The 21089-nt window shown below is 40.3% G+C and overlaps 1 protein-coding gene across 1 annotated transcript in view; it reads right to left on the reverse strand.

Moving 5' to 3' along the window:
- fgfrl1a (fibroblast growth factor receptor like 1a) overlaps nt 1–21089 on the reverse strand; it is an 81044-nt gene that overhangs the window by 32952 nt on the left and 27003 nt on the right. Inside the window, exon 3 of the mRNA XM_023285195.3 lies at nt 15782–16054. Coding sequence (XP_023140963.2) covers nt 15782–16054 — 273 coding nt within the window. The remainder of the gene's footprint in view (nt 1–15781; nt 16055–21089) is intronic.

Consider the following 21089-nt stretch of genomic DNA (forward strand, 5'->3'; position numbering starts at 1 on the left):
CAGTAAATCAGACAGACAGGGAGAGACCTGATAGGATGCAGAAGGTGCACTGGCTCTTGAAGTCAGATATATTTAGTAATTTGCTCCAACCTCAAATCATCCTGGCACATAAAAACTACTGTCACCACCCAAAAATAGACGATGTCCCCATCAGCGAAGTATTGCTTCTCTGCCATGTGACGGCCCGCTGCTCACCAGAGGGCGGGAACGTTACAGGAATTCCTTAAGGATGATGGATGCTGAAACGACTTGTGACCTCTGCGTTGTTAAACTGCCGTGTTGAGTTCGAAAGCAAAAATGTTTGGTCAAAAAGCAAGTCGATGAATCTTCATACTGGCTGTAAAGTGAAGGATTTAATGAAGCGGGAAACAGTTCTACAAAAACGTGTCCTTCGTAGATCCATTTGTCTCTTTGGTTTTGCAAAAAACACGTGTGAGTATGACTGTGTGTCCCAGATCTGCAAGCATCTGCATGTGTATTCCTGCATCTGCCTGAAAGTAAGGATATAATGCTCTAATGTGTACTACAACTGTACCTGTGTGCGTGCGTTTGAGTACGTGTGTGTGTCCGTCCAGCTGCTGCCTGTGTAACTTTAGTAAACATCAAGGCAGTGCTCTGGTTTGCTGAATTAACGAATCTCTCACATCCATCGCCACGCGCCGCCTTTGAAACTCACACCACCGGCCTCAGCTCAGCACTTTGAACTCTCAATCATTCTCTCGCTCGCCCACCCCGATCTTCCTTGTATCGAATTATACTCCAGTTAAATATCTTCTCATTAGTACTATTTCTCCCCCCCCATTTGACCTCTTTCTCATCTTACTTCGCTTAATTCGTTTTTGCAACAGGCCATAGGCGGGATCACAGCTGCTGCGTGGCTCCATGAGCTGGAGAAGACGGAAAACAACATCTCTGCTTTCAGGTTCCTCCTCAAATCTCACCTTCTTCTTCCCGTATTTACTAAAACTGCTCACTCTTCTTGAATCTTGCTTTCAGCCTTAATATGCTAAACTGATAAACCAGTCACCGGATGAATCAGTGGAAAAATCCAGAGAAAATCTTTTTTTTTTTTAACCTTTTAAACATGTTCATGTGGTATTTTTTGAATTATTGAGTTCTTTTTAACTGCATATGATCAGGTATATTGATCTTTTAGAATTATATCTATATAAAGTAACACATATTTTCCTATATTTCACAGCTTACTTGACATCTCCTGACACATGCATTTCAATATTGAAACGCTAACATGCACCCAGGTCTGCCTACTGCTGCTCCACTGTTATCCCTGCAGGAATGCAAGAGAGGCCTTCAAACCAGCCACACTTCAAAGCAAATACTGAACCTGTGAAGTGTGAGGATGTCATGAGCGCGCAGGTGAGCGTGTTTGTTTTGCACATACTGGCATGAATGAGTGTTTCTGCATAGATCCGCATGTGTGCTCGTTAAGTGTGTGAGTCTCCAAGCTCCTTTGTGCATGCGTTGAACTGTGTGTGTGTTGAGAAAATGCGGTTGTCTTGTTGAACTTCAAAGATGCTGGCGTGCTCTGCTGTGTAAGGCTGCATGCTGACAGGCTCTTTGATGAACAACTATTTACAACAATGTAAAACTAACCCGCTCATCATGATGCGCCGCTGGGCCATGTTTCAACATGACTCACTCCCATCCCTGCTTTGTTTAACACTCATTCGTCTCATTCAGACCTGTTTGTGGATTAATAATAATGCTACTTTTTATCCGCTCCCAGTGGGATGCTCTCTTGCTGATTCTGTCCTGTTGTATGTCCAAGCCAGCACCAAGTACACAATGCATGCCACTCCCAATAGGATACATACTGCAGTACACTGTGAAAGTGAAAATAAAGGCAAGTTTCTTCTTAGAGTCCCAGATGTCTGCAGTAAAGCGGCAGTAACACAGTAGAAGGAGAAAGGTTTGATGGGCTGACAGCGGCTTAACTTTGTGGCTTGTTCTCATCGTTTAATGACGTGTCTAACAGCAGCAACATATCCTCCTCTTTCCCTTCCTTCTCACTTCTTTTTTCCCGTTTGCTAAGTATACCGGCCTTTTGGGCCAAGAAGAGTCACACCAGCTTAAATCGGATAAATGTTGGCATGAAGGGCTCCAAATACCAATCAAAGCAGCGTTCGTGGACACAGAAATTGTCTAAGAATGTTGGCCTTGACTAAAAAGCGTGGACAATCTTGTAACCACTCAGCTGAAAGTAATTTAAAAGGTGTTGAATTTAGTGTGCTCAATTTGTATGGAACCACGACGGGCAAAGAATAACAATAGGAAATATTTTGACAAAAAATGCATTACAGGACCTAAACATATAAAAATGCACATACAAATACAGACTGATGTCGGAATGTAGAGAACATATTGTGGTCGTGGCCACAGAGCGCATGTGTGTATTTGTGTGAGTGTATCAGTTTTCAGTGTGCTGTCACACTGATCAAACTTCAGGCTGATAGCAGAGGCGCCGCAAAACCACCGCTGTGCTTGTCTAAGAACTGTAGGGAAAGCCTGCACATACACACACCTTATCCAAGGAACACGGCGAAAACATATTGTGCACGCATTTATGTGAAACATAATGCGGTGGAATGCTGCAACATTATGCAAGTGACTACATGCAGACGTGCACTTAATGTGCTCCAGTCTGTTGGAGCTAATTTCGTGTTTAACAGTGACATTGTCTGTTTCAAATTACAAAGAAATCTCACAGGATGTTTCTTTCCGCAGTGATTTTTTGTCTAATTATATTGGTTTGCCAGCTTATTTCAGCTCAGCTATGCTGGACATTTGGAAGCATACAAGCGATAAAGTATTTTATCAAACTTCCTGGAGCTTAGATATGGTATAGTGGGAGAATACAGTTTAGTCTACCGACCCTTTATAACTACATGGCAAGAAAACTGAATAGACAACAAGGCTTTATCAAAACCAGATAAAATGCAGGCTTACACTGGAATACATAGCTGAAACTGCGATAAACCTGTTGATAAGTGAACTGTTTTTTCCATGCCTGCTGCTTTCTCCCGTTTTATCGTCCCTCTGAAGGTGAGTTTTTCCCGTTGCATCCCGCCTGGTTGTTGTCAGTGAGGTGAGATTGGAAAAGCCAGATGTAACTGCTGCGATCTGAAGAGTGACAAAAGGAGAACGAAGGGGGGGAATCTCTGAGCAGAATTCGCTCTTCATGTTGTCATTAAGACATCAAAGCGGCTGCAGGAGATACAGGGCTTTTCAGCGCTGACACAAATACATTCTCGGGGAGAAGAGTAACGAATAAGAGAAGAACAGAAGAGGAAAAAAAAAGAAAAGTGGGTGAGGGAAGAGGAGGAGGGACGTTGTGTGCTGAAGAACCAGTCTTTGGCTTTGATGACGGCACAAGAGCGAAGCAACTAAAAGCAGACAAAAGTTTCTAAAACTTCAAAAGGAAGCTTTTTGTAGCGCAGGTCTGCTCTCTCTCCCTCTCTCTGATTCCTCCATTCTTTCCCCTCTCTCCTCTCTTCAAACATGTCTTTGCTAATTGCCAGACCCTGCTCTGCCCTTCTTAGGCTCTCCACTCCTCTCAGGTCTATTCAGCAGAGGTGGGTACAGAGGGGAGGCCTAATAACTCGCTCTGAGTGGGACAATGGAGCCTGCAGGGCCAGCGACAAAAATCCCAGCCCTAATGAGAAAAGACTCGGCAGGTCTGTCAATAGACTGGCCTATTATGGAATTATAGGTTAGGGGGTTGGCAGGGGGATCGATCGGTGTGTGTGTGTGTGTGTGTGTGTGTGTGTGTTTTTGGTGTTTAGGTTATGGGTTCATCAGTCTATGTCCATCTATATGACAGAGACATAGCAAAGAAGCACATAAAAACTACTGTATGAAACAAAAGAAAAGTGAAAGAAAGAAATTGTGTGTGTGTGTGTGTGTGTGTGTGTGTCTGCATGCATGCATTTGTGTGTGCTGCTACCTCCTGAGGGTGAACAATGGTGAACAGGACTAATCCTCCAGACCGTATAATGGCCACTAAGCTGTCTATTCAGAAGTACACAGCTCCCCTGCTAACTGCTCTGATCAGACACGAATACCCGCACTCACCCATTTTCCTTCCTTCCTTTCTTCCTTCATATATGTTTTTAATTCTGTCACAGAAATAAACTTTTTTTCATAAAAGTCTTGCTATTTTACCCACTAAACTGCCCAAATGTAGGCTTGAAAGGCACGCTGTTTTTTTTAAAACACGCCAAAAGTTACACCATTTATCACAGCAACAGAGTGTAAAAACAGAAACAATTGCTGGATTTTAAACAACGAACTTATCATGTGTGACTTTCAGTTTTCTCGACCAAATCTCAACTATATCTCCGGAGATTTTATCAAAGTCATATATTCTACATGTCTTGTTTAAAAATGTGCAAAAAAAAAATACTATTTGCAGTAACCAGATTCTGGAATAATTAAAAAAAAAATCTCCACTATGAAGCTGTTACTGACAAGAATTCTGGGACTTTTAACCTGAACTGGGCTGAACTGCAGGCAGTGTTTACAAAGAGCAGAGAGGACACAAGGATGGAAACAAATTAAAAATGCAATCGGTAAAATGTCTACAGTAAGCAAAGTTACCATTTTATCCCTCAGAACTCGTAACACTGGTGGCCACTTGGGAAAAATGCTGAGTGTTGATTACAGCTTTTTGCCCAACTTTTGTAAAATTATTTATCAATCACAAAAGTGCAACCTTCGTTTTAATTGTTTTTACAATTTACAGCATTATAACTTTGTCTAACTGCGCAAAGGACATATTTGAGTTGAGTCTGCTTCTAGCCATAGTTGTGCCATTTCCAATATATGCACAGGACTTTATACTGCAGTAAAAAATGAGTCCACAGTGACTAAAAACACACAGTAACCGCTTGAGGTTGAGGTTAAAATACTGTTTGTGTATATAATCGATACAATACATAAGTTTCAAATGTCAAGATTAATATTCCTGTTAAGTATTTGATGAAGTTTCTCCACTCAGTTTCTCCATCTGCCGTGCTCCTTGCCTCTCTCGCTTGTCTTTCTTAATCCTTCCTCCCCTCTCTTCTTCTTGCCTCTTCTCTTTCCCCCCTCCTCCCCACCATTTTTGCAGCGAGTGTTTGCCCCAGTGAGGTTTTGGAGAGGTTAACCCCACTGCTGTGAGAAAGCAGATTCGTTGTTGTTGCATGTAAGCTATGCATAGAAGGAGGCTGAAGCACCTTGTTTCTTTTCAGTAGTAGGTGGAGTGTGGTTTTGGAGTGGTGGTGGGAAGTTGTTAAGTGATGGGGGCTGTAGGATGCATCTCCCCAAGAACAGCCCCTGTAGGAACAGTGGGTGTCTCCTTGAGAGGACTTGTCTATGCCCTTCACATGTCTCAGAGTTCTCCCTGCTTAATGACCTGCTCACATCTTAACTTGTTCATTATCCAACTTTGCCATTCAGTTTTTCCTGATTGGTAAAACTGTAATTAGACTTTTTTTCTTGTATTTCACACAGCCTGATCCTATTTTTTGTTTGTCAAGTTGTTAAAATGTCTCTGCGGCTTTTGATATTTAGGCAAGGTATTGTTGAAAATTAACTAGCATACTACTGCAGCTTGGATACCTGAGTTTTTGTACTGATAGCAATTAAATAAAATAATGAATATAAACTAAAGAACATTCCAAAGTCCTCAAATATTATGTAAATGATTTCAAACATCTGCACAAATATCACTTTATTTGAAACTGATTTATACCTCTGAATCCCAAAAGTCACTTATTAGAGCTAGGAATTGTTAAAAAAAAAAAAAAAAAAAAAAAAAAAAAGAGAGAGACTTTGACAACGGTCTATAAACACATCATGTGTCGCGTGCGACTTCATTTAAAAACGAGTTAAAAATTGCAGTATTTTATCAAAACCACTTTTTATGTAATTTTAAAACTGGGCAAAAGTAAAATATTCTGTCAAAAAAATGTGAAAAAAAAAATCTGCATTCCTAGCGTAATGGAGAAGGCATTAGTGACTTAACTGCGACCAAAAATTCAGAGTTTTGAGCAGAACCGGGCTGAACTGCAGGCTGCGTTTATACAATGCAGATAGGAGACAAGTATGGAGAATAACTAAAGTGTAAGTAGTAAAATATCTATAGTATGTAGAGTCATCATTTTGTCCAGTATTGGTGACACCTGTGTAGTTGGGAAAACGACTAAAGCGATTCCAAGTTTGTTAAATTTTTTTGTAATATATAATCAAGTAAATTCAACTTATTTTTTTATGATCATGATTCTAGCTGTGTCATTTTTGCATCATTTTAACCAATGGTTGTGCTGGTGCAAGACCTAATGAGTTCACAGTGGATAAAAATATGACAAGCAAAAAACATTCAGAAACTGCTTGGAGTTCACTGGACTAAAACTTGCAAATGTGTTGAATTGAAATCAAGGACCATACAATCAGAGGAGAAGAAAAACAGACATTTGAGGATTTTTGGCTAACAGTTTTGAAAAATAGTATTGAGGTTTAAGTAAATTGGTCAAATTAAAATAGTTCAAACATCATAAAGTACATCAACATTCATAATGATTCTTGTTTCCCAATTCTTCAACTGGAGGCTCACTTTGAGCTGAGACAGGGGTTGAAACCTCCCCTGTATGACCACCTCTTATCTTGTAACTGAAGCTCGACTCTTAGCAAAGTGCATCGTCAATTTGTTTGTTATAGCCTCACTTCTACACTCCTTCACTTACCAACTCAGCCTCTGCAGCTGTTTTCTCCATTCTTTCATTAACACAGTCAACTCTCTCTGCCATTACTTCCTCACCCCCTTCTGCTCCTGCTTCTCCATTTTTTCGGATCTTTTGTTACCGTTTGACTCACACTGAGGAGGTCGGTCTTAATTGCATTAAACAAATTGAGAAACTTGGAAACTATGAAGCGGCAGCATTCTAAAATATTCAGTTTCACATAGTTTTACTCATACTTGGGGACCGAGTGAACTTCATGATGTGAGTAAGAGGGCACCAAATGATATGTGTTAAATTCTGCTACATTTGTTACTTGTTATATGTGTATTTTTTTTCACTCAGAGGATGCAGCTCTGCCAAAACACACAGAGAAGTAAAGTTACACCTCACATTAGCTATGGGAGAGTTGCTGTGGAAACCCAGAGTGAAAACACGTTCACTTCTTTAGACTTTGTCAACAGCTGGCAAATAAAGTCAAAGGCAAATTCCACCCTAAAACTGAACTTAGAAAGAATGGAAAACGAAGGCTGAGACAGAATAAGAGACAATGGACAAGGAGAGGTGAAGATAGTGAAGGAATGCAAGTAAAGCTTAACTGCTGAGCAATACTACTACACTTCTGTTGGAAATATCATGCTGCATTTGCTCAATAGTTGCTGTACAAAACTAAATCCTGAACTACATGTTGCAACAGTGAAGCCATGAGCGAGTGCTGTGACCATCAGTCATGTGACAAAGATGCAGGAACTTCATGAACTGTAGGACGTGCTGACACACAACAGATAAGAGACAAGTATAGGAACAAAGTACTCAAGTGATGTGATGCTAGTAATACTTACACTTTAATTCAAGTGACAGTTTCACTGTAGGAGTACTTTTTACTTGCAGTGTTGCTACATTAAAAGAAGGATTTGAATCTAGGCGACAAGGCAAAAGCAAAAATATGATGATCTTATCTTTACAACCAGGCACAAATTCTTTGAACTTACTGATGATCCATTGGAGTAACATCAAACAGACAAATAGAAACTACATTAGCGTTAAAAAGTGGGAAAAACTAGAAGCAGATGTCAGCTTTCCTTGTTTGACGTGTCTGTATTTAACTCTGACGCACAACAGTGAAAGGAACTGATACTTAATGAGATTTCAAGCTTCACTGTGAGACAATAGCATTTAAACTCGCCACAATCTCAGAAAACGCATGCCTCACTTCTGTTTTTGTGGTAGGTTCCTGTTCAAAATGAGTCACTACTTGGGCCTTGAGAAAAACGCTCGCTGACTGACAGATGGCATCTAGTACGGGGAATTGAAGTAAAAGCTAGCAGAGGTTATTTAAGACCCATTAGGGGTCTGTGAGAGCTTGACTTGGCATACAATCAGTAGAGAAAAGCCATACTCACTCACACACATACACAGATGGAAATGGAGCATGAAGGCAAACAGAAGGGGAAAGAACGAGGAGGTGAAAGACGCTCTACAGAAAAGACATCTCCTTCTGACTGGTAATCCAGAAGGAATACAACCACAGGAGGGCTGTGGGACAAAGACAGAAGAGTTGACATGGATGAGAAAAGGACAAAGAGAGACAAAGCTGAGAGAAGGTGTGAAAAATGAGATGTAGTTGCAGCAAGGAGGTGAAAGAAGACAATAGTCTTAATGTTTTGGTTGTGGTGTTATTATCCTACATTTTCCACAGACCACCTCAGTGCCAGGTAAGAGATAATACGAGCTTCTATAGAGACTGTAGGCACATGTCTCTTTATCCCTTCAGTGTTTTGGCTCTAAGCGTGACATCTCAACCTGTTAGAACATGGATTTTGACAACTTCCATTATTAATCTCTTATTCCTCAGACTTGTTCGTGTCTACAGACTGAAGCCAGGAAAAAACATGAGCTTTGTTCTTTTCTGTTGCTGTGTCTCCGTCCTGTCCATCTTCTTCCATCTCTTGGCTGGAAGTGAAACGAGGCAGAACGAAAGGATGTGGAACAGACAGCCATGAAATGGAGGCCAGGGCCCCTGAGGAGTGTGCGACTGTGTGGATGTGTGTGTGCATCTGTATTTTTTTTCACATCTGTCAGTGAGGTGTGTACGTGAGTGAGTGGATAAATATTTTCCTGTCCTATCTTGTTGATATGTATATGCAAAAAGATACCGTAAATATATCTTTGTGCATCTGTGTTTACTGCACAAGGTGGAAAACAGCTTTTGAAACTTGATTCCACTCTTTCTTTCCCCCATCTGCAACTTCACAATCCCCCCCCATGCCCTTTCATATGTGCACGAACACACACACCCACACACATCGTACACACCAGCATGTTTACATCTCAGTTTTCCACAGTGCCACCCTGATTTCCGCAGGAACAGCTTTGTCTACCCCACTGTAAGGGCGGCATGTTGTTACGACGGGACCAAAGAGATTGGAAAAAATCTGATGCAGAACAGCACAAAATGACTGTGACGGGGGAACAGATGCAAATACATTTGCTCTCTCAATGCTGTTTTAACTTTTTTCAACTGTTAACAAAATCAGTCACTGCCTTTTGCAAAATTCTGGCCAGTCATAAAGCAGTCATGCTTTTCAAAGCTACATTCTTGGAAGGCTGGTTTGATTACTGCGGGTCTGGCATGTCATCTCTCATGTTCTCTCTTTTTGTTTCCTGATTGTTTGAAATAAAGTCTAAATGGCAATTTAAATAAAACAAAAAAAGACAGTTACACATTTTCTTGTGTAGCTTTCTTATCAGTAAATATTAGGAAAGTCATTGCTTCTTGAGATGCAGACTTTTGAGGCACAGTGTAACCTGCATCCTGCATTGTTCTTACAAGGAAATGAATCCGATGATGCTTGTTATGAGTCTCCAAGTTTTCTGTTGTAAGAATGCAACGTTTGGCGACCTTTCTTCGAAGGTCGCCAAACGTTGCACATTCCCTGTGACTTTATTTCTGTTGCATCAAGTTTGGTAGGGTTACAGAACGCCAGTGTTTATTGATTTAGTTTTATAAGTATGCTACTTTCTGATTAACATTTGTGAATGGGCAAAAGTAAAAAAACTTTGCTGGTGTTTTTCAGATCTACTGAAAAACCTTGTGATGTAGCAAAGAGACTTATTGTGTTTCAAAATTCTCCCAATTGTCTCTGAACTACACAGTGATGGATCTTCCAGTTGTGGGGGAATCTCTACTGGGCTCTGATCCTAGACTAGTAAAGGCAGCCATATAGTAGAAGAGAAGAGGGGCTAAACCGCTCGACGATTTCTGGGCTCCATTTTAAAAAAACATCTTTTTCATGTTCTGTAAATCTTGACTGCGACCCCCACAAAATATCCCCTGCGAGGCCTCAACCCTCAAATGAACACCAACTGAGGGGTTCCTACAAACCCTCCAAAGCTGCAGCTCCAGATTCACTCCGTGCATTTTTCTACGATTAGTGCGAAAGTGCTGAGTGTAACCTGAGCAGAAGTGGTATGTTTGTGAGTAGGTGGGTGAGGTTGTGTGTGAAAGACCCTAGGTTATTTGAGATTCATTTTAGGCTCTGTGCAATCACACACTCTCATACGTTTCTTTGTGTGTGACTCATACCAATTAGGCTGCAAACCTTGGCCACCTCTACATCCTCTCCAGATGAGGCACCAGATATCTCAATTAAAAACTAAGAAATCTGAGAACACAAAAACAGAGGAGGAATGAGGACGGAGGAACTGATGGCTAGAGATGATGTTGTTCTGCAACCTGATCTGATGTGTTAGCTTCTGGCCGGAAGACAGCTGCAGTCTCACACATGCAATGCAGTTCAATGAAGAAAGAACAAACCTGGGAGGAGGAGTGTGGTTTGCTTTCAAAGAACTGTACACGCACTGGGAAACAAAAGCGGTCTGAAGCAACAGTTTTAAAATCATTTAGTCTGCATGCAACTTCACATTAAATTGTCATGACAAACAGGACTGAGCTGTGTGACGTCAGGATGTCAGTGTCTATTAAGTGAAAGTGATTTTAGCCGAGATTAGCAGTGTTAGCGGACTAATCCTGGCAAACAACCACGAATATCATTACAGAAACTATGGAACAGAACTACTTTTCTAAAACAATCCTCTTCCAAGCCCTGCTTTGTTTTTTTTTTCCATTTGTCATGTTTCATTTTGTGATTCCATTTTTCTTATTTCAGCATTCATTACACATGTGCAGCATGATGAATGTGAGTCACGTACAAGTTCATGTATTCAAACATACAATATGTCGAGTTTCGCTATCTTTCGCTGCCTCTCCTTCCTCTTTGTTCTCCAATTATGACCAGATGTCAGCGTCTATAGTCGAGCTCTTAAATCACCTCAAATCATCACACCAGTCACTTATGAATGGCCCTGGTCACGTGCACAGACAGTGTGCATTGATTAAAACTCAAAGACGCATTTTTACATTCACTACGTTCAAGGCATAGACACATACACAAGCTGAAGTTGAAACACACATATACACACACACACATAAACACACACTCCAAAACCGCTTCCTTCCTTCCTTCTTACGCACAGCTTCCCAACTCTGCTTCAGACACGCTTCCATTGTCATCACATCTGGTTTGAACTATAAATCTTCTATCATTCAGTCTTCTGGGAGGAGGGGAAAAAATTCTGAATTTCATACAAACGATTTAGAAAGACAGATACCAGAGACAAAGAGTGAAAAAGAGTAGGAAAAGAAAGAAAAAGATTAGGAGGAAGAAATGGGAGCTTGCCGGGCATTTTCAGTTTTTGAAGGACAATGAGCAGAAAAAACCCCCATCTTTTTCATTTTCACTTTACCGGTGGTCCCATAAATCTTCTCACACCAACGCCTAGGCACACACACGTACACAAGCTCTCAGATAAACAAGCATGTGCACACACACACACACACACACACAGGCTATTTACTCACGCAAACATTTGCAAACCTACACACAATAAAAGAACAAACACTTCAAGGAATCTTCTAATTTCCCCCGCCAACAAAAGCCTGCCTTCACAAAACGTCTCTCCATCACTTCCAAACACTGGGCAGGAGTACAGTGGATGTTTTACGGCAAAAAAAAAAAAAAAAAAAGCTATTACATCTGGGAAAAATGGGAAACTGTGAAAATATTGGTACAAATTAAAACGCGGTCAGAGAAAAATGAGCCAGCCTATTGAGGAAGGAGGAATGAGGGCCTGAGATTGAGTGCTAATAGGAAAAAGGTGTTAAAGATACGTTGGGTTAGAAATTGAGAAGGAAAGACAATAAGACGCAGGTGTGGGCTCATTACTGTGAAACGGAGCGGTCATAGAATAATTACCGCAGGACCACACAGGAGAGGAGGGCAGAGGAGATGAAAGCAGAAAAGGGGAGGAGAGAGGGAAGGTGAGGAAGCAAAGCAGAGCAGCAAAGACTACAAATAATCATTTTCATCCACCTATGAGCGGACCGAGACTGTCCATCACTTCTTAGACGGGGACAACTGCACCCATACATGCATATATCCCCCCCGTGCTATGAACATCATTGCAAATGCAGATTGTTCCAGCTATGAAAACACTGCTTTCCATGCTAACTGCCTCTCCAAGGAGATGCTGTGGCATGATTCACAGCTTGAATTACAGGGAGGGGTCATCTCTGAAGGTTAACTTGGTGGACCACAAAGTATATCTGGGCACCATTTCTTTAAAATAGTTCAAATATTCTTGATGCCAGCTTAGCAGGGATATGAATCGTAATTAATGGATCGTAATTAATCAGATTTATAAGCTTTCTGAAGAGGTAATTCTGACTGATAAGTTTTTAAGTGAATCATTAAGCACTTTAGGGCTCCTGTTGTCTTTACATCGTCAAAATTACACCATTTATCAGAGCCAGACACTGATAAAACAGAAAGAATCTGACAGTCCTTGAACATCTATGACATGATGGTTGTTTGGAAAGCTTAATCAAGTGTAGAATCATATTTCATCTACTTCATTTCATTCTACCAGTCTCATTCGAAAATATCCCAATAATTAACTATTCGCTGTGGTCAGAGTTAGCCGTGAAGCTACTAATGACTCAACAGTGGCCAACAGTTAGGTGAAAAAATATGGGACATTTCTGCTGAGCTGGGCTGAACTGTAGGCTGTGTATAAGTATGGAAACAAAGATTAACTATAGTGTGTAGAGTCTCCACTTTTTAAGCATTGGTAAAATCTTTGAAAAGCATTGCACACGATGATTCCAAGTTTTGAAATCTTTTGTAAAATTAATAATCGAAGAAATTCAATTTTCTTTGTTTCTGCTTTATTTTTTTTTTAAAATAAGCTATGGCATTACACCTGTGTCACACTGTACAGAACACCTATAAGTCCTTTCTACTTGTATCCCCACAGCGAATGTAAAATAAAAAATGAGCCCACAGTAAATGAAAATGTGACAGGAGCAAATAAACCCAGAAACAGCTTTGGGTACAGAGGGTTAACTCATCCACGCTGGGCCAGAAAGATGAGCGGAAGGATAAGAATAGTTCAGGCAAATGGAAGTTAAACCATGCAGGAGAAGTAATTCAGCATGCTTCATATGTTGACAAAGATTGTGTATGTATTTGGACTCTCCACAATGGATACTGACACGGGACTCTGAACAATATTGCGTTACGTTTCAACTCACAGCACTGGTCCTCACTGTCCAGTAAGACTGACAGACAAACTCATGATTTGTTCATGTGGATTTGCCCAATTGATTGTCTCTCTGCAGCGTGTGTGTGTGTGTGTATGTGTGTGTTAAGTGAATGAAAGGGACAGTAAATGAGGAGGAGAGGGCTTCTTTGAGGGGAGGAGGGGCAGCAGCTGCTTGCCTGGGTGACCTCAGTGGCAGCTGTTGCCCCCTCCCCCCCCCCACACACACACACCCACCCTCCTGCCCTCTGTATGCCAGCTCGCCTTTGAAGTTCAGGTCAAGACCGATGCAGCTTTGAATCGCATACCGATAATGATTACTGGAGAATACAAGGATATCATTCATTGGCAACATGCCAATTTGTTGCACCGACTGGAATTAAAATATTCTTGCAACTTTAACTGCAGTGCAGACGTGACAGAACATGTAATTTCACGTTACACACAGGTAAAGCGAGTTGTTTCACTAGTGCAGTGAAAGCATCAGTAAAACACAAGGATATTGTGGCTGCATCTCCAGGGAAAACCAACATTAACACCTCTTTCATAGTCCAGCTCAGCAGAATTCAGAAGAATTACTGTCAAAAACAGACAGGTGCTTTTATAACCTATAATAAATATAAATTATTGATAAAGTATTGTTCCACCAGCAGTTCGTCACTTAAACTCCCACTCTGGTCATTGATTAAACCACAAAAATCCATCCCTGTTCATCAAATTTATAGTTATAAATTTTTTTGTAAAATTGGAATAACTCAGCCATACATGGTAGAACTAGAAACAGATTCTGAAGTAGAATGTGGTATGTTTGTGAGTAGGTGGAATGACAGGATGGAAGTTTGAATCTGTGTTTTTGGCTTGTCATCGGTACGCTGCAGTTTTAAGATGAAAATGCTCAGCAATTGCATTGACTGCTCATTTTGCTCAACAAAGCCTTCATATGAAAAAACATGACAAGTAAACAGGGTAAAAAAAAAAAAAAAGATTTTCATTAGAGGAAGTCTTAAAGTTTCCCACTTTAGTAGAAAAAAAACCTCAGCTGAACTGTTAGCTTGAGCATCAGCACTGAATCTAAATTTAACACGATTTTTTTCAGTAAACACGTGTCATCTACAATCATTTAGATGCAAAAAATATTGGCTGGTTATATCTGTATCGGAGCGTTTTACGCAAGCCTGTCTTTGAAGTGCCGACGCTGGGCAGAGGGCGATGCTTCAGTCAGATTCTCTGGAACGCTGGGCAGCTTTAATCTCCCTGTTGGCATCCACTCTACTGACTGAAACCTGACACACACACACACACACACACACACACACACAGTGGCATGTGCACAAACACATGGAACGATGGACGCACACACAGGAGGGGTGTGGAGACACTCCGGCACACAGACCCAGACACACAAGTAGACAAACACAGAGGCTTGCATGTGTAAGTGTGCACTGACATACTGTCCTTCCTAAAAGTATTTTGTTTACATGGATACGAGTCGAGGGAAGTGATTATTTGAGTCCCATTATAAAAAAAGCACACCTGTATTTGAGAAGCAAGGTTGTGAGAGTCCACAGGGTCATGGACTACAGCCACTACAACTCACAGTCTGTACAACTGAGACAAAGACATGAAAATATACACACCCAGACATCAACAACAGATATAGCCTTCTAGGCTCTGAGCTAAAGGCTCATTGTGCTGAAAAAACAGAGGAACAGGGCACAACAATGTCTCTTTTATATATTGAGATGCACGCACAGACGTGACATCCCACACTGATGTAATGTCTTACAAACATTGCAAGAGACAAAATACAAGCATCTACTTTTACAATTGCCTCATTCATAATTGTACAGGAACACACAAACACAACAGTTGTGGTCACAAACACCCACACAAGCATGAGGACTCAGACAACAGCAGTGCTTCATTGTCTGTAGAACTGTACAAGTTTGATTACTGTATAATGACCCCGCAAAAAATAACCTGGCTAACTATATCTTAGAAACTCACAGAGCAGTCGTTAGGAGCAGGCGAGCATGAAAAATAACAAAGAAAGACAAAGAAATAGAGTTAAGACTAAGGCATGTGTAATGGAGATTAAAAGATGTGACTACAGGAGACCAAATGCAGATTTGCACCAAAGCAGAAAAAATAAACAATTTAACACTATTTCAACAAATGATGTGTGTAGTCTCCGTATATAACTAATGACATTTGTATGTTTGTAAGCAAGTATGTAACGTCTGGGGGACCAAACTGCCCAAACGCAGCTCTTTAGTTATACATAAAGTCTATTAAAAATACAATTTAATATAGATTTGTTGACTTCCTCCAAAGGTTTATATTGGTGTCTTGTATAAGAGTAGGACTTTTTACAACCCACTTACCTATGACAATAATTGTGTAGTTGATGTTTACGCTGCCAAATCCATTGGTAGCCTTACAGATGTAAGTCCCTGCGTCATCCGTCTCCACTTCTTTAATACGTAGAGCGTGCTGTAACACCCTGAACCGTGTCCAGCCACTGTGGATGTTGCGGCCATCTTTGGTCCACATGATGAGGGGCGGGGGGTCGCCCTCCACAGGGCAGGGCAGCTTCACGGTGCGACCCAGGCGGACGCTCTGACGATGGTTCACCCTCTCTGACACCCTGGGGGGACCTTAGGAGAAGAAAAAGACAGATTTACCACCGGTAGCAGCAAAATCCATCTGGTTTCATTTGGAAGAACAGGGAAGTTATCTTACATAATGTCCCACTAGCAGGGTTTCCATATAATTGTCAAGTAAATTTGAGGCGAACATTTGAAATGTTTCAAAGAACAAAAAAGAAAAAGTGGAATAAGCTTGTTTCCATTAATGTTTTGGAGCGAATAAACTAGACTGCGTAGTGTCATCAGAAGTTGGCAATATAGATAAAGTTATGCATGACTGTAATAAACAGAGTAGAAGAAGCCAGAAGCAAAGCAGTTGTCTGCCAACTGCTAAAAAGCCTAAAAAAAGATGAAGAAACTCACAAAACTTTGGCAATCTAGGATAGAAAAACGGATAGAAGTCTTCAGGAAGTGTTTGGAAATTTGTAATTGTCCTTTAATGTCAGCTGAAACTGGCATGTTTCATGTTGTTTGACAACAATAGAAGCGGAAAGAGATAATTGGTCATGTATGTTCAATATTCCCTTCGTCAAAATTTATTTGAAAAAGGCCTTAAGTAAGCAAAAGTTTTTTTTTCAAATTTTGCCATGTCCATAATATCTATCTGATGCAATTCTTCAAAATGTGCATAAAAATATGTTTTGAAAACATGGCTACTGTTTTCAAAACGTATTTTGAAAACAGTAGCCAAAGACTGATTTCCTGGGAAAGGAGTGCACAAACACATTGTTTCCTTAATACATCACATTGAATCCCACTGGAAAAGATACAATACATTGCATAACACAGCCTTACATGTAAATCTTATATAAAAGTCCTGGTCACATTTACATCTCATTCCAGATAGCCTGTTTTTAGGTTCAGGTTTTATTTGTGATGTTCCACTTTCATATTCATCAGTAACTTTGCATTTGGGGAAAACCTGGACAAAAAGTCAACTCTTACTTCAAACTCAACCTTCGCTCACATCATGGAAAACAAAGAAATTCCAAGGAAACTCTGTGACTTGAATAAGAATAAACTTCATGTGTTAGATTTCAGAAATGTGTTAGTGAACCAAATCAAAAACCAGTGCAAAATATGTGGTTTCCTTACATACTGTAAGCAGCTACCTCAGGAAGTATTTTGGGATAAAGAGATGTGTCAAGAGATTTAGGATCAAGATAAAGATTACCATGTAATTCTTCTCCTGACAAAATACACATCTCCAAGTCTGCAGTGACACAGTCACTTTTACAATTCCCATCAACAAAAAAAAAACCCATCCAAATATATATGCAAAATACACAGGATTTTTTCTCTAGACTTCCGTAAAGACCTGAATGTCTTAACTAAAACACTGACATTTTAACACAGACAACAATAGCATCCCCTGGGAGCAAACACAAAGCCAAGCAGTAGGTTTAATCTTCGCTGAAAAGCCATGCTGACACAAAATCAAGTGTGACCTTGACCGCTCAGTAGCTGGTCTACTGTGAAACAACACACTAGAAAAACAGAGAGGGTGGAAAAGTAGTTTGATTGAAAAGGTGGGAGGAAATGATGGAAAAAGTGGGGGTGATGGAGAGAACAAATAGAGATGTGGACGGGGAGGAGGGACCGAGCGAGGAAGGCGGGAGGGAACGTAAGAGGAGAAGCAAGGAGGAAATGAAGGGAATGAGGGAGGATGGAATTTAAGGGAGTAGAGGAAGGGAATGAAATATGGCCCAATAGGAGAGGCAGACAAAGAAAGACAAACAGGAAGATCGAGTGGTGGAAGCAAGAGGGGTGGAGGAGTCAGTGAGGTTCAACGCAGAGTGTACATCTCTCTTTGACCTCTCAAATCTCCTTTAAGGTTAAAACAATAGTCTCCAAATAGCAAAAAAGAAGAAAAAAAAAACACATAATAGGCCACCGTGTAGCAAACAATGCCCTGACAAACAACAAGAGGCCACTGTAAGGAAATCCACCATAAAACAACCCCTGCAGGTCATGTCCTGTAGGTTAAACATTTTAAAGGAAGGACAAAGGGTGTTTCATGTTGCCTGATAGAGGCTTATCAAGCAGAATACATATGCACCCTGATACATGGTCGAAACATGGCCTCAAATACAGCACAAATATTTGTTAAATTTATTTTAACTTTCGTCTGATACTTGTTTGTCACAGAAGAGATACTGCTCATGAAGAACTTTAATTTGCCCTTGTGAGAATGGTTTAACAACTGCTGTAAAGGTCCTCTATTGTGTATTGGTTGGCGTCTGATAGTGTTCTTCTCGATTGTATAGGTTGTGCTAAATACAATCAATATGGTGTTGCTATATAAGAAAACACCAGTTTTACCCAAAGGTACAGACAGAACTTTTAAAATTGTTTATTAATTTAATCAAATGCCACATTCCAGTTAATTAAAACATGGGTCTTTACTTCTGAGAGTTACATCTTTGTATATAAGTAATCACTGAGATTGTTACAGCTGATCTAAATCATTTCATGTGAAGGGAAACCAATATTTGAGCCCTTCTGAAATGTTAGTAATAATGCCTCATTTCACACAATGATATGTAAAAACCATGGCCAAAACTTGCAAAATAAATACCCAGCTGTAATAGACCAAACTCATCCTTTAAGAATTCTAAGTATCTGAGAAACTCACAGGTCTTTCTCAAGAAAAATCCTGCAGCACTAGTAGATGCATTTACCTTTATGTATTTATGTTGTAGTTGGCATGAGCAACAGCCACCATTAAAATAAAAGTGTTTCAAAGAAAAACAGATGTAGACGTAGGAGATGAACAAGACGAAGCAGAGTACAAATTAAGCTGGAAAGGTGAGAACAAATTATAAAAATGGTGGAGCACTTATAGTAGTTTGTGCAGTAATGATGGGCTGTTGTTTTAACAGGGGAACAGTAGGTGGACACAATGATGGATGGATGGAAGTGAAACGTGTGAAAAAGGCATTAGTCACACAGAGGTATTCATGGGAGCCTTTCCTCCTCTCTGCTCCCTCCGTTCTCCTCATTTCTGCTGTACAAAGCTGTATGGCTTTCTCATCAGGGGCCCAACAGCTCACTCTTTCTCCTTTTCCCAGCCCTATTACTCTATTTGTTTTCTTTCCTTGCTACCTGGCAATTACTGGTTCCTTTTAAGCCATTACCTTATTCTTTCTCTATACCTATTTCTTTCTGTTCATTTCTTCTTCCCATCTCTTTCTCCAGCAGATTGAAATCACATTCTCCTGGATTCCTACTACTTTTTCTCCTTGCTCTTAGCTCCTCTCTTTCTCCTACTACCACCTCCACTCCTCTCTTTTTCCTAGTTATGATTATTTTCTCTTTTCCTCTCTGCCTGTCTCCATTTTGCTCTCACTTTTCCTCTTTCATCACACTCATTCACACCATCCTATGAGTCCACAGCAGAATCTTTTCTTTCTCTCAGGAGTGATTTACTGGTCTTCTGCCATTTTCAGATCTGCACACACACACACACACACAACTTCCCCAGTTTCTTCCCCAGAGGATCACAGGAGCAGGACCTCTAACTGAACCTCTCCATTTTCAACAGTTAACCTCTCCTACATCTTCCTCCTCCACCTCCCTCTCCCCTAGTGAAGGGAACACATGAGCAGCAACCTCTTTACCTCCTCCTCCTCCTCCTCCTTCCAGGTCCATGACCGAAGTACAGTCTTTTTAAATCTGTCTCTTGGGGGTGAAACTGAAGCGAATAAAAAATCTATTCTTTTCTTTCATGAGACACAGGGTCAGTTTGTGTGCATCTTTATGTGTTTCTGCACATGGGAGGCTTCAATTGAACATATGTGCAGTTGAATGTTAGGAAAACTGATATATACTGTAGAGTAAATACTGCAATATGAGTTTGTCTTAAAATACAGCCAGATCTTCATTTAGGTGACAGTTATGAACAAATTCAAACAAACACAAATTATTGCATTGTTCTTTTTCATATTGAATACATTACTCAAAACATTCATGTTGGAAAAAGTATGTGAACCCTAATAAAATAACCTAAAAAATCTTACTAGAATCAGAATTCAGCAAACTTTAAGTCCAAGTCCAATAAATGAAACAACATTGAAGGTATTGGGTTAAACCTGTTGATTTAAAAACCTTCTGAGGAGCATCGACTGGTGAGAGCAATGCCTTGCAAAGAAGAGATCCCAGAAGACGCATGACAAAGAATATTTAAGCTGGAATAAGTAGAGTCTAGACATTCATCTGTCCAAAGTTAGACAGACTGTCTACAAATGGAGATTTAGTACTGTACTCTACTCTCTCTAGAAATGGGCATCCAGCTAAGACAATTTAAGGTACCGTCCAGAACGTTCAATGAGGTAAAAACGCTGCTTTTCTCTCAAGTAAAATCACTGTAAGACAGCAATTTCTGCTGGGAGAATGGTTTGTGGTCCGATGAAACTAACAACGATTTGTTTGAGAAAAATATGCAGCTATGGTGTGAAAAGGCTTCAGTATACGATGAAGACACAATCACAAAAATGTCTGGACAGCTTCCAATCATCAACAGGAAAATGAATTACCATATTTATTAGGGTATCTTATGGCAGGTTGCTGTCCAGCAGTGGAGCTGGTGGATATAGTAGTATAATAACCCTCAACAATTAAGCATATTACAGAGTGCAGAATGCTGTCAATTTAAGTAATTCTGCCTTTTCGAGTGGCAGTCACATCCAAGGCCTCAACCCAAGAGAGAGGCTGTAGAATTACCTAAAATGTAGCTGCGCCGTCTGAACTCTGTTGAGATAAATATTCCAAAGGGGCTCCTGAACTTTGTGCAGCCACCAGAGAGGCTTGTTACTATTGCCAAAGGAGGTCTGACCAGTTATTACATTTAAGGGATTACTTACTTTTTCCACCAGAACTGAAAATGTTTTATGGATATGTTCAATAATACCATGAAATATTACGTCTGGTTGTGCGTAGCTTAGTTCAAGCCCATTGTTTTATGGCTTAGATGAAGAAGTAATTAATCAAAGAAAAGGAGGTCATCGGAAAGAGTTCACAAAGTTCTTCGTGATAATGTATATAG

Source organism: Amphiprion ocellaris, chromosome 13, assembly GCF_022539595.1.
Source record: "Amphiprion ocellaris isolate individual 3 ecotype Okinawa chromosome 13, ASM2253959v1, whole genome shotgun sequence".
NCBI lineage: Eukaryota > Metazoa > Chordata > Actinopteri > Pomacentridae > Amphiprion > Amphiprion ocellaris.